Source organism: Psilocybe cubensis, chromosome 4 (genome assembly GCF_017499595.1).
Source record: "Psilocybe cubensis strain MGC-MH-2018 chromosome 4, whole genome shotgun sequence".
Lineage (NCBI taxonomy): Eukaryota > Fungi > Basidiomycota > Agaricomycetes > Agaricales > Agrocybaceae > Psilocybe > Psilocybe cubensis.
This window is the reverse complement of record NC_063002.1, coordinates 1,201,606-1,214,117: the sequence shown is the minus strand read 5'-3', so window position 1 is coordinate 1,214,117 and position 12,512 is coordinate 1,201,606. Positions and strand designations below refer to the sequence as shown.

Below are 12,512 nucleotides of genomic sequence, written 5' to 3'. Positions count from 1 at the left end.
ATAAATCTATAGCACGAGGCATAGTTGTTGACCGGGGAACATCACCTAGAAATTGTGTTCAAACATGCTTGTCACACACTAGTCACGCCGCGGCTCATCGGGCCGTATGCTATAATTAGTCAATCTTACCCCAGACTCACTTGCGCACACTGTATATGACCAGAGCTTCAAGGCTCAAGTAGATTTGATCTTTAAATTATCGCACGTAGTCCTTCTGGAGAGATTTTGAAAGTAGATTGTAATCTTTGTTTCAGTTTCTCTAAAGTAATTCCAATGCATAGCGTATGGAATCCAACAAATCCCAACGATCAGTGTCACCATGAATATCAAACAGATTGATGCCCAACATGCCGACCTTCTTCGCAAAAGCCGCCTTCATAGCGAGTGAAGTAGGGTTATCATACGTTATCACTTGATTGAAAATCGATGATCGCAGATATGGCGTCTCTGAACATCCATCCCATAAACCTTCAAATCCTGATTCGGCGTTGACTTCATAATGGAATGAATCGTTACCAGAGCGTAAAAGAACCCCTTGCTGAACGAGCTCATTAAACTGTACTTGACCTTCCGAATCACCGTCATCGCCAACAATTTTACCGGATTTTGTTTTCTTTGCTTTCGTTTTCGATCGAGTTCGAAGTCGAGCCTCGGTCGATGAGGAGATATATCCATAGGACGGTAACCCAAGTACAAGTTTGGAGGTGGGAAAGTTTGCTTTTGTCCAAGCATCATAGGCTCCAGCCGCACTGGCGTCTGGCTGGGTAGAATTTTCGCATGCATCATACAATGGAGCATTTGGACCGGGATGAGAAGATGCTTTGAATGTCTGCCATAAGTCAATTATGTTGCGAGAGAAACAGTTACTTACACCCCCAGATGTCATAGTTCATTATCAAAACCCAGTCCAACACTTTGCTAAACTCCTCTACATCAGTCAAAGGTCTACCTGCGGCATCAACAAAAGGCGTTGGCTCTACCGCTGCTGTAATGCGGGCGACAGGTGGTAGGACAGTGCGTAAAATATTTAAAAATAATAAAAAATTAGCCGTATCGTCGGGATGGAATTTGTTTCCAGGCGAGCCTGCCTGTCCAGGATATTCCCAGTCGATTTCTATGCCATCTAATGAGTATTGAAGGTAGACAGCTAAAATGTTCTGGGCAAATAAAACTCTGCTATCAGGGGTCGCCACAGCGGATGAGAAGTGTCTGGGATTGAGAGTGAGTTAAAGTTTGCAACATTAGCACAGAAATCCACCCACTTGCTTCCGGTCCACCCTCCAATACTAAGCTTCACTTTTGCACCCATTGAATGGGCGGAAGAAACCAGATCCTCCAAGAGAGTGGGCCCAGTTGGATCGTCCCAGGTCAAACTAAAATCTTCTGTTGGTACAGCGAACGCAAAATCGATCCAATCCACGCGTTTGAAATCAATCCTCGTAGGCGGGAAAGTAGACCCCACCCAATCTGGATAATAGGCCATGACTAGCATTCGCGAGGGACAGGTATAGCCCCCCGAGGTAGAATTAGAGCAAGGTGTTTCAAATGGTTTTTGGACAGGAGGCATGATCAGGAACGGTACCGTGGTATCGACCAAATCGGTGGACGAAAGTGGAGACGAATTAAAGGAAAGTCCTCTGCTGTAGGGTAATGAGACCATCGAGGACTTGTCGTGAATATCAGTTGGAGCAGGTGCGGGTAACGTCATTTGCAATTGGCGTTCAGATCCATAGTAGGCGTGCAGGTTAGAAAAGTAAACAAGGGCTAGAGAAGAACTTGGCCAGAGAAAGAGTGCCAAAGTGATATGACAGCGGAAAATCATTCTAATGTCTTTGGTTCTGCCAGCAGAAGTGTAAGACCGAGTTGAGTAGAATAACAGGTCTTTGTAGAATTTGTTTAGTAGACATGACTGGGCTAGTAATTTGGATCAAGGCTAGGCCAGTAAATTTGAAGAAAGGAGCGTGCATGGCGCTCTCAACCATGCCTTTGGCCTGATCTTGATATCGTAAAGCCCATTGCAGATTCCATGAGCAGTTGAAGGCGAAAAATAGGCAGCACAAAAGCAGGAATGGAATTGGAAGCAAAAGACAAGCCAACGATTGGATGACGAATACAGATCAGTGGGATCATTTCCTATTTATAGCATTCCGACTTTTCAAAAAGCGTCTCGAGGATCCGGTTGCTCTCTTCCACCAGGGGCGTTTCTCTCTGACTTGCGACCATCCGGAGTAGCCGTGTTTCGTCGCAAACAAGAACCACAATGCTGCGGCATCCTTCTACGTCCCAAATATCATTATTTTTTCCCAATCAGCCTCATGACGACAACCTGTGATTCATAATTCTAGACGAAAAACCCGCTTCCTGTTCTATTTTCTTCACGTAAATCTTCTTCCTATACACTATGCATGTGCATAAACACACCGCATGATCTGTAGAGCGAAGATTGAAAGTGTGCAACTGATGGCATCCAAAGTATACTAGTGGTTCGAATGGTCGCGCAAACCATCCTATAAATTGAAGCAGAGCTCCATATGCCAAAGCATCTTTCTGCAACATGGGCAACCTTCTGAAAGGCCTCTATGCACTATTCCTTTTCATCACCGTCGCTGCCTCTGTATCTTGGACAGCCACCCCGTTTAACCCTGCATCTTTTCCTCTTGCAGTCAGGAGTCCCTACCTTTCTGCATGGCTTGCTCAAGGATCTGGTATGGAATTCTTACCCGTTACGTTACATCTTTTGCTTACCATCTTTTGCTTTTACCACACGCAGGAGCTGCCCTCAATGATGTTTGGCCTACATTTTGGACTGGCCAGGTAGAGTCCTTGCAATATTATTGAAATCCAAATGTCTGATTGCAATACAGATTGTTGGTTGGGCCGGCTTTGTCAAAGTCGATGGAAAGCCATTCGTATTTCTGGGAACTCCAAACGTGCCTGCTGCATCATTTTCCAAGGCGGTTCAGAAAAGTTCGCAGGTAAGAGAGTGATCATCAATATGATGCGGAATACTTATCATTTCGGTCCAGTTCACTTCTACGCAAAGCATTTTTGTGTTGTCGGCTGGACCCGTTGACCTGACTGTTACCTTCTTGAGCCCAGTTGAGGTATGTGACGGTATATCTATCTCATTCCGAATAACGTTCATTCAAATCTGTACTGTAGCCAACAGACCTTGTCAAACAGTCCATCCCCTTCGCATACATGGCTGTCTCGGCCGTTTCAACGGATGGCGCTTCTCACAGCGTCCAAGTGTATTCGGACATCAGTGCAGAATGGGTCTCTGGTGACAACTCTATGATAGCAAACTGGACCACCTCAACTGGTAGTATTATCACCCATCAAGTCCAGCTCCAAACCCAGAATGTATTCACTGAAGTCAACGATCACACTCAATGTGAGAATTTTTTGACATTCTCGGCTACGTACGATACTGACATCATTGGCGCAGACGGCTCGGCCTTTTATTCTCTCTCCAATGCAAGTCCACCAAATTTTCCCAAAGCTTGATAAATGATCTCACCGCATCACAGGCTGCTGGAACGACATTCCAAACCGGAGCTGACGTCACAGTCCGAGCACAATTCATCAACAACGGAAAGCTTTCCAACACGCAAGACACCAATTTCCGAGCCATCTCGAATAACTGGCCCGTATTCGGTCTCTCTCGGGATTTGGGCACAGTCAGCTCAGCGCCCACCGATCCAGTCGTCTTTTCCGTCGGGCACATTCGCGATCCGGCAATTAACTACATTGTAGCCAATAACGGGAGACAAGCCAGAAGCCTTTATTTTTGGAGCCAGTTCGCGTCCCCGTCCGCTGTTGTGGGTCCCCTTTCATGTTTTTTCATTAATCTATCTCTTTTTCCCATTGGGAGCTTGCTCATTTTCGATCCTGATGCGCCGCTGGGCGGCTTGTTTACCCCGCATATTCTGATATTTTTTTTTTAGATCTCGTCGTTCCTGGATGATTTCAAGAACGCGCTTGCCAGAGCACAGGCGTTTGATAGTAAGGTAAACAGCGACGCGACGAAGATATCGGCGGACTACGCTTCGATCGTCGCGCTTTCCATTAGACAGGCGCTGGGCGCGATCGAAATCACTGTGTCGAAGAACAGCGATGGAACGTTCAACACGGACGATGTGCTCGTTTTCATGAAAGGTCAGTATCTGTTGCAGAATACCCGACCAACCCGTTAATCACTAATTGATTTTTTGTTTTAGAAATTTCAAGCGACGGAGTACGTGTCCCTTGTAACGTTGTTGGCCGCCGCGCAGTCGAGCACAGCAACGCTGGTGCATTTTACTGACTAATATCCGGGCAAAACAGAATGTGAACACCGTCGACGTGATATTCCCGGCGTGGCCTGTGCTGCTGTACACCAACCCGGCACTTGGCAAGTTCCTCCTTGAGGGATTATTCAGGTACCAGGCGACGGGCCAGTATCCCAACAAATGGAGTGTACATGATCTCGGTGCGTTACGCGTATGGGTTTTTGCTTTGGCGTTTGAGGGCCCTTCCTTGCTCCTCCGCCATTATCGACTTGCGATTCACCTTATTCATCTATCACATTTCTAATTTATTGAAATTGGGCTACTTAAGCCTATTTCGTCATCGGGGGATGTAGCGCGCGTGTGGTGCTGTTGATTCGTCCCATCAAAACCCACTAATTTATCTCTCATCCCCATCTAGGCGCCAGTTATCCCAATGCGGTCGGACACAATGATGGCAGAGACGAAGCGATGCCGGTCGAAGGTAAGTGTTCGGTTTGTGAATGGGTGAAGTGACCCTGGGGCTTATTGTATCGCAGAAAGCGGGAACATGGTCATTATGGCGCTCAGCTACGCGCAGAAAACGGGCGACAACTCGCAGCTGCAGCAATATGTAAGCAAATGTTCCATCTTGTTATCTCTTTACCGGAATTTTGCATCGTCCCTTGTACGCTGGGGAGCGCAAAACACGGGGAAAGCACAATTGAAATATCTGAACCTGAGCATTCGCTAACCTGTGTGGCGTTTTTCTTTTCCCTTTACTCCATGATCGAAATGAATAGAAAGGGCTGCTCGACCAATGGACACAGTTCCTCGTATCGGATTCGCTCATTCCGGCGAACCAAATCAGCACGGACGACTTTGCGGGCTCGCTAGCGAACCAGACGAATCTTGCGATCAAGGGCATTGTCGGTATCAAAGCCATGTCGCAGATCGCGGAGCTCGTCGGGACACCGGCCCAGAGCGCTAATTACTCGGTATGTGTGCTGCTTGACTGCTGCTGGCCATGGCTGCTGACGACATTTGGTACAGTCGATTGCAAGCAGTTTTGTGACGCAATGGCAAAAATTGGCGACCTCATCTTCGGGACAACATCTGACCCTTTCTGTCAGTGACATATTGTATACGTGATATTTTAAGTGTGATCGATTAACAGAATTTATTCTAGTACGGGAATTCTGCAAGGTGGCTGTCAAGTCGGTCAGAATCGACAGCCAAGTGGCTAACTTGTGTCGTTTGTAGCTGGGGCTTGTCGTACAATATGTACGCGGACAAGCTGCTCAAATTGGATGTGTTCCCCGAATCTGTGTATGAAATGCGTACGTCCGGATTGTGCAGGATTGCAAATGCATGCATTGATTCATTCATCTGAGGACAGAAACTGCATGGTACAAGACTGTAGCACGTACGTATCTTGTTTACATAACGATATTATATCGTACCTGTGGTCGCCTTTTCCGGCGGATAATAGTATGACAACTAACGGACTTGCTCTGGCTGACAGAACCATTCGGTGTTCCTCTGGATACTCGGTACGTTGACTGTCTTGCACTTGATTGATCGACTTTATTATTAAATGGACGCCTGCAGGCATACATACACGAAATCAGGCAAGTAGAGCCCCTTTTTAGGAATCATGAATGGGGGGGAAATTTTTTTTTTGGTAACTCATGGTATTACTAGATTGGGAGATCTGGACTGCAGGGATCATGACTGACACTGCAGGGCGGGACCTGTTTATCAGCTCTGTAAAGAAATGGGCGTCGGATGGACTGAGCTCTCAGCCACTTGGAGACTGGTACGAGACGACGAATGGACAACCGGAGGGATTCCGGGCGCGGCCGGTTGTGGGAGGCCATCTCGGTAGGTGGACATGCGATCGAGGGTTGGATGGACAATGCTGATCATTCATGTTTCTGTATTTGTTTTGTGGATATATGTACATAGCACTGGTGAGTCCGCGGTAGTAGTGATAGAGTACGTAAACTAACTGGGCCTCGTGCCTTTTGGTGGTAGCTAATTCTCTAAGTTGGAAGGGAAGGAGTAGAGTAGAAGTAGATAACATGTGTACTTGGCGAGAAATGATTGACAGACGTCGGGTGAGCATTGATGTATGTGCAAGCAAGGACTAGGATAAATTGAAGGTAGTTGACGGCATAGACTAAGGCAGCGCGAGGCAGACTAGAGAAAGAAAGAATCCGAGAGAGTCGGGAGGGAGAGAGAGGGAGAGAGAGAGGGAGAGATGGTGGAGATGGAGTGGGCGCAGCACAGACAGGCAGCGAGGTGAAACGCGGTTGCTGGTTGTAATTCGAGGATAATAACAAGCAAAGTGACAGATGATAAAGTAGAGGTTGAGATCTCGATTTAGACATTCCAAATACGGAACAGAGTCCAAATCGGGAAATGGCCGCTGGAGCAGACAAGACATAAAAACAGACTTGCAGCTGGCTGTCTGTTGCAGCAATGGCCTCCATCTTTGTCCGCCCAGACTCGCCTCCTCCGCGCCAGCCATCGCCTGACTTTCTGCCTGCGCCTCTGCCATACCCACACCACCCGCGCAGAATTGCCTCCCAGCCAAAAATCAGAGTACACGAGCCCCCCATCCCGCCGGGCCTGCAATCCCGCCAAAGGACGCTGCACTCTGCCCGCTCCTGCGATGTTCTCTCCAGTAGATTGCCCGCCCCCGCCCCCGCCCCCGCCCCCGCCCCCGCCTCCTCGGCCCGCAGCAGCCCAGACTTTGTGCCCCGCCACCGCCGGACACTCTCCGTCGCATTTGCCTCACCAGAGTCATCCCGGTCCGCCAGTCCCGCAGCCAGCGCGCTCGACCACCAAGTCCCCCCGCTGCCCGCCATGCCATACCGCTACACAGGGCCCCAGCACATCGTCTGTCCCACCCCCGTAGCACTCAACAAGCCCATCGTCCTCACTCACCCCGACGCCGTAGACCACATCCACTTCTGCGTCCCCGCCGCACCCTCTCCCCTCCCCGACGACAAACCCCTTCCACGCTCCAGCGTAGAGTCAGACTCCTCCGCCGCCGCACCCGTGCCTCCTCTCGAAAAACACAAGAGCATGGGCATCGCCTGTCTCAAGTTTTTTGGCATCCGCACCGCGTCCGCCAGGCAGTCTCCGCCGAGGCCTGCAGTCACAGCCATCTAGCGCCCATATCAAATTCCTCTTTTTCCCCGCCGGCTAGCATGACAACTCTTTTTTTTTTTTCCATTTGCATTGTTTCCCATTGGCGACCGACCGACCTTGTACTTCCAATTCCCCATTTCAAAATCACGACAGGCTCCCATTGCATAATTTATCTCGCCAATCGCCTGTACATATTTCGCACTGCCACATCAATATCCACTCCATCTCATCTCATCGTCTCACCTCAATCTTGTATGTACACTTACTACACTCACATCTTGCATCATATCGTATCATCTCAGCTTTCTCCCTCGTATTGCTGTTTATCATACTCTACTCTCCTTATAATCTCCCTAATCTTAGTCTACCAACCCTCTTTGTAGCCTCGGCACTTGGCCGCGCTTTAATCCCTCCTTTTCGTATGTAGTCCAAGTACAATAAGCCAAAAAACAACCCACAAAAATAAAAACAATGCCATTATGATGCCTTGTATTTCATATTCACGAAAATCTGGTTTTTGTATTATATTCTACCGAAAACTGAACAACGGGCAGGAGGCGAATACCGAACAAAGAAAGACTGAATATATAAAAAGCGAGTCACATATAACGTATACTATACTGATACACATATCAACAAAAACAGAAAACTAGCATGGAAAGCACAGAGTAAACACGTCAGCTATTGGCTACAAGGGAAAACACACATGCACATCGTACCGGATATTCATTCACAAGTAAAGCGAGTTATGTTTCGTTATGGTAGTACAGGTGGCAAAATAGTGGAGATTCGAGATATAGGCCAGGGAAATGCGTGCTTCGTATCGCGGCAGCTGCCTCGGCGGTAGGTGCTGCAGTTTGTGCGGAGGTGGGTCACTTGGTATAATAGTATATAGAGTATATCAGGAGCAGGAGCGCGACGGAAATCGCAATGGACGAATCAAGCAGCAAAATCGAGAACAACCTAAAGAGAGAAAAAATAAAGGAAACCGAAAGAAGAAAAAAAGTGTCTGATCAAAGACCCAGTCTCTCCTGTAACGTCCGCTCTCGGTCTGCCGAATTCAAGTACGCATTCGAGGTCGCATTCCTGTCGCTGACCTTGCGCCCACCACCGACGTTCTGTGCCGCAGCCGCGGCAGCTGCACCGCGCACAGACAAGCCCACAGACGACGACGTGTGCCCGTTCCGCCGCGAACTCGAGTTGGAATTGGACGCAAAGTTGTTGGCGTTCGAGCTGGTATCTTTCCCGTCCCTCCGTTCGCGTTCTCGATCCTTACCACCGCTGCCCGACTCTCTTTCCCTATCACGCTCTCTATCCCTATTACTCCTCTCCCCACGGTTCCGATCGCGGCTATTTTGCACAGTGCCCTTTCCAGACGCCGAATCCTCATCCACGTCCATCTTATTGTTGCTATTGCTATGGCTGTTATTGCCCGCAGAATACCGCCCATTCTCCCCGCGCGACGGCAGGGGATGGTGGTGGTGATGCTGCCCACCCTCGCGCTCGCGGGTATGGCTCTGCGTATGGCTGCGACTGTGCTGGCTGCCGCTGTTATGGCTATGATGGTGGTGCGTCTGTGGTTTCTGGGGCAGCGAGGGCGGTGCGGGGCGCGGGACCGGTGTGGTACGAGGCGAGCGCGAGGGTTGCGCCTGCGATTGTGGTTGGGATTGCGGCTCAGAGAGTCGAGGCCGCTTGTGCGCCCTGGGTTCTGTTGGAGGAGGGCGCGAGTTGCTGTGCGCGTTGCTGTTGCTGTTGCGGCTAGTGTGATTGTGATTGTGATTCGGCGCCGTATTGCCTACATCATGCTCGGGATGCGATACCGGTTGTGGTGATCGCGAGGGCGAGTTGGATTTGGGCCGTGCCTTCTTCGTGCCACTTGCCCGCTGCGGTGATGAGGAGTGGAATGCTTCATAGGCTTTATCCAGCTCGGTTCTGTAGAAGATGCAATAAAAAAAATGTAGGGCAGAGATATGGTCAGAAGGAAATACTACGCACGATAATGATGCGATCGTGTCGTGCGAGCCTATAGTAAGAGCAAAAGGCAACACCAATCAAATGCATGAGTTATACTCCGTCGTTCAGCCAGGCCCAGCGACCAGCACAGTCGCGTGGACAGGGCAGAGAGAAGTGACGGACCTTTAAGTGCTGCCTGGAGGCGCGCGACAACCCGGCGGAGACCACGCACTTCGTCCTGGAGCTTGCCCGTCGTCGACTGCTTGAGGAGGTTGTACAGTTCCTCGTTCTCCTCCTGGAGAAGACGCACGCGCTGGGTAAGCGCGGCAGTGACGGTGCTGGATCCCGCGCCCGTGTGCTCGTTGCCAGCAGCGTTGGCGGCACTGTTGATGCGAGGCAGAAGAACAGAAAAAAGAGCTGGTGGTATGGTGACGGGGTCGCTGGTCGATGGACCCGGCTGCTTCGCGAGGTACTGGCGTAGGGCGCGGTTGTCGTCCTTGGGGTATGTGAGCGACGGTGAAGTGGGAGAATTGGGGACCGACGAGGTTTACTCACTGTGACTTCTGCTAGCTGGGCATCTTTCTCGCGGAGGAGGACCTCGAGCTCGAGCTCGCGGGTCGTTGGAAAGTCCATATATGAGAGTAATTAAGCGTCCAAGGTGGAGAGGTCCAAAGGGTTCAAACACACACAACGCCGCCTGTCGGCACTTGAATTTGGTAACTGGGAAATTGCTTCCGCTTCATCGTGTCAATCACACTGCCCTCGCTTAATGATTTTTATTAAACTTCAAAAAGCATGTCTACAAGGCAAAATGTACGCAATGTTCAGCAGTGTATGTTTACCGTGCCTCCAGAGACAATGTACAGAATGAGCAACGATGAAACCAACATTGTTTCGCCTCCAGGTGGACCGTAATACTAAACCTCGGCTTCAAGATACTCGTCCAGTGCCATCTCGAGCGAATAACAGACGCTTACAACCATAACAAGCCGTGTGAGGAGATCAAAATTAGGTGGTGCGATGGTAGACTGGCAACCAACAAGAATATACCAGCTCAAATGCGCATACTACTACTACCCACAAGCACGCATAAATGCCTCCAGTCGCGTCGGTCTGCAATATGCGCGAGTTGAATGTGAAGTCTTGAAGAGGATACACACAATGTCGATGACAAGCGACGCGACCCCCTTTTCGAACGGATCAGACGCCTCGGCCGCGCCATCTCTCTATCAGCCCACATTGTCCTTCTTTATTTCTTGCCACTGCACACGACACACCATAATGCTGTATACTGTTGACTAACAACCACTTTCATACTTGAGACGCCTCGCCTCTTCTGACATTCCTTTCATTTAACACTACGCTACACCTCTGCAATGCACCCCTCCGAATCCTCAGCGACGACAAAAGAGAACAACGAAGAGTCTGCAATCTTCCAACCCATATCATTACCATGTGGGCGAGTTGTACAAAATCGGCTGGTGAAGGTAGTCTCTCTATCCTGACATCCGGATTCGCGTACTAAAAACCTTTTGAGGTCGCAATGTACGAACATCTTGCCACGCTTCTCGGAGGGGCTCCTAATGCACACCACATTCATCTCTATTCCGAATGGGCAAAACACGATTGGGGAATTGTCATAACTGGCAACGTCCAAATTTCTGCAGAGCATTTAACCTTAGGAAGAGATCTTGTGCTTCCAAAGTCCTCGTCAGATGTCGACATACAATCCTTCCGGGAATTGGCTGACTCTATCCATGGCCTCCGCAACGTTGTCGGGAGAACGGTCCCTGTTCCCAACAGGACCCTCGCCATTATGCAGTTAAATCACGCTGGTCGACAATCCAGTAACTTCATTGGCGGCCGCCGCCTGTTTCAAGCACCGTTGGCTCCTAGTGCCATCCCCCTTGGAACCAGCGGCAACCCGTCTTTTGCCACGAGAATGCTGCACTCGCTGCTTTTCCAGACACCCAATGAAATGACAGAATCAGACATTGAAGAGGTAGTAGAAGGATTTACCCGCGGCGCTGTGGTGGCTCAAAAGGCTGGATTCGATGGTGTTCAACTACATGCCGCTCATGGCTGTGAGTCAAACTTATTTGAATGTCAAGAGCTATGTTGAATCAAGCTACAGACCTTCTATCCCAATTTCTTTCTAAAAAGGTAAGAGAACGGAGGGTTTTCACAAGATTTTCAAACTAAACGTCAATCTAGGCAAATATCAGGACAGATAAATACTCTGCAGATCTGGCAATCAAATTTGTCCATCGCATCGTCAAGCAGATCCGCGAATCCACTGAAAGCAATTTTGTTGTTTCGATCAAATTGAATGCAGCAGACTATATCAACAGAGAATCTTCGCAGGCCGACTCATTGACTGAGGCGGAGCAAGTCGCATTACAGCACCTGATCACCATTGCAGACTGGGGACTAGTCGACATTGTTGAGATAAGTGGAGGGGATTATGAAAAGCCGGGTATATTTGCTTCTTTATGGTTCCATAGCAGTACTCAATATTTTTTCACAGACTTCATGTCGTCTGCAGACCATTCGAAGCCTGCGCGTCAAGCCTTTTTCGCCCGTTTCTCACAGCAAGCGTTGAAAACTCTTCATTCACGCGGAAATTCGGTACCTCTCATATTACTGACAGGAGGCCTCAAAACGCCTGGGTTACTTCAGTCCGCTCTGGCATGTAAACATGCCGACCTCCTTGGAATAGGTCGTGGATCAGTTGTTTGTCCGGAACTTCCGTCTGTCCTTCGTGAACATCTCCAAAGTTCGCATCGATGGGACCACATTCCTTTCAATCCTGAGCCCCGGCTACAAATGCCTTGGATAATTCTTTATCCGCCATTCAGTTGGGTTTGGAATGTTGTCAACCAAATTAAATTAATTGGTGCTGGGGTTACGTTGGCGTGGTATGTTGTTACAATGAGGCAACTTGCACATTGTGGTGCGTCGGGAGCAAAGTTTAAGCCTTATTATCACACTGGGGGTTTGCAGTCAATTTTTAGGATGTGGGTGTGGAGGGTGGATGGAATGAAGACAATTCTTTATCGGATATTACCTATCCTTGTGGTCTTCGTATTGGCAGCGAGCCTGTATAGATGAACTTGCTTGGATATAAAATGTTTACAGGCATGGTATAATGGT

The 12,512-nt window shown here is 49.1% G+C and overlaps 5 protein-coding genes across 5 annotated transcripts; 3 read left to right on the top strand and 2 right to left on the bottom strand.

Moving 5' to 3' along the window:
• Positions 1-259: 259 nt before the first annotated feature.
• Positions 260-1,483, bottom strand: JR316_0004501 (Chitinase A1; the record flags this gene model as incomplete). The annotated part of the gene is made up of 3 exons (XM_047890265.1): positions 260-819; positions 872-1,209; positions 1,263-1,483. 3 exons carry the CDS (start codon positions 1,481-1,483, stop codon positions 260-262), a joined length of 1,119 nt encoding a protein of 372 aa, XP_047750026.1.
• A 1,071-nt stretch (positions 1,484-2,554) lies between these two features.
• Positions 2,555-6,172, top strand: JR316_0004500 (Glutaminase A; the record flags this gene model as incomplete). The annotated part of the gene is made up of 18 exons (XM_047890264.1): positions 2,555-2,705; positions 2,771-2,814; positions 2,865-2,975; positions 3,027-3,104; positions 3,163-3,422; positions 3,503-3,821; positions 3,948-4,158; positions 4,221-4,237; positions 4,327-4,471; positions 4,690-4,752; positions 4,808-4,881; positions 5,051-5,245; positions 5,301-5,379; positions 5,437-5,464; positions 5,511-5,587; positions 5,647-5,673; positions 5,773-5,811; positions 5,952-6,172. The coding sequence occupies 18 exons, from the start codon at positions 2,555-2,557 to the stop codon at positions 6,170-6,172; spliced, it is 2,139 nt and encodes a 712-aa protein (XP_047750025.1).
• Positions 6,173-6,731: 559 nt separating this feature from the next.
• On the top strand, positions 6,732-7,427 carry JR316_0004499 (uncharacterized protein; the record flags this gene model as incomplete). The annotated part of the gene is made up of 1 exon (XM_047890263.1): positions 6,732-7,427. One exon carries the CDS (start codon positions 6,732-6,734, stop codon positions 7,425-7,427), a length of 696 nt encoding a protein of 231 aa, XP_047750024.1.
• A 992-nt stretch (positions 7,428-8,419) lies between these two features.
• On the bottom strand, positions 8,420-9,992 carry JR316_0004498 (uncharacterized protein; the record flags this gene model as incomplete). The annotated part of the gene is made up of 4 exons (XM_047890262.1): positions 8,420-9,338; positions 9,402-9,429; positions 9,543-9,855; positions 9,915-9,992. 4 exons carry the CDS (start codon positions 9,990-9,992, stop codon positions 8,420-8,422), a joined length of 1,338 nt encoding a protein of 445 aa, XP_047750023.1.
• Positions 9,993-10,735: 743 nt separating this feature from the next.
• Positions 10,736-12,470, top strand: JR316_0004497 (NADH-dependent flavin oxidoreductase iccG; the record flags this gene model as incomplete). Its single annotated transcript, XM_047890261.1, has 5 exons — positions 10,736-10,846; positions 10,897-11,443; positions 11,494-11,522; positions 11,574-11,835; positions 11,887-12,470. 5 exons carry the CDS (start codon positions 10,736-10,738, stop codon positions 12,468-12,470), a joined length of 1,533 nt encoding a protein of 510 aa, XP_047750022.1.
• Positions 12,471-12,512: the final 42 nt, after the last annotated feature.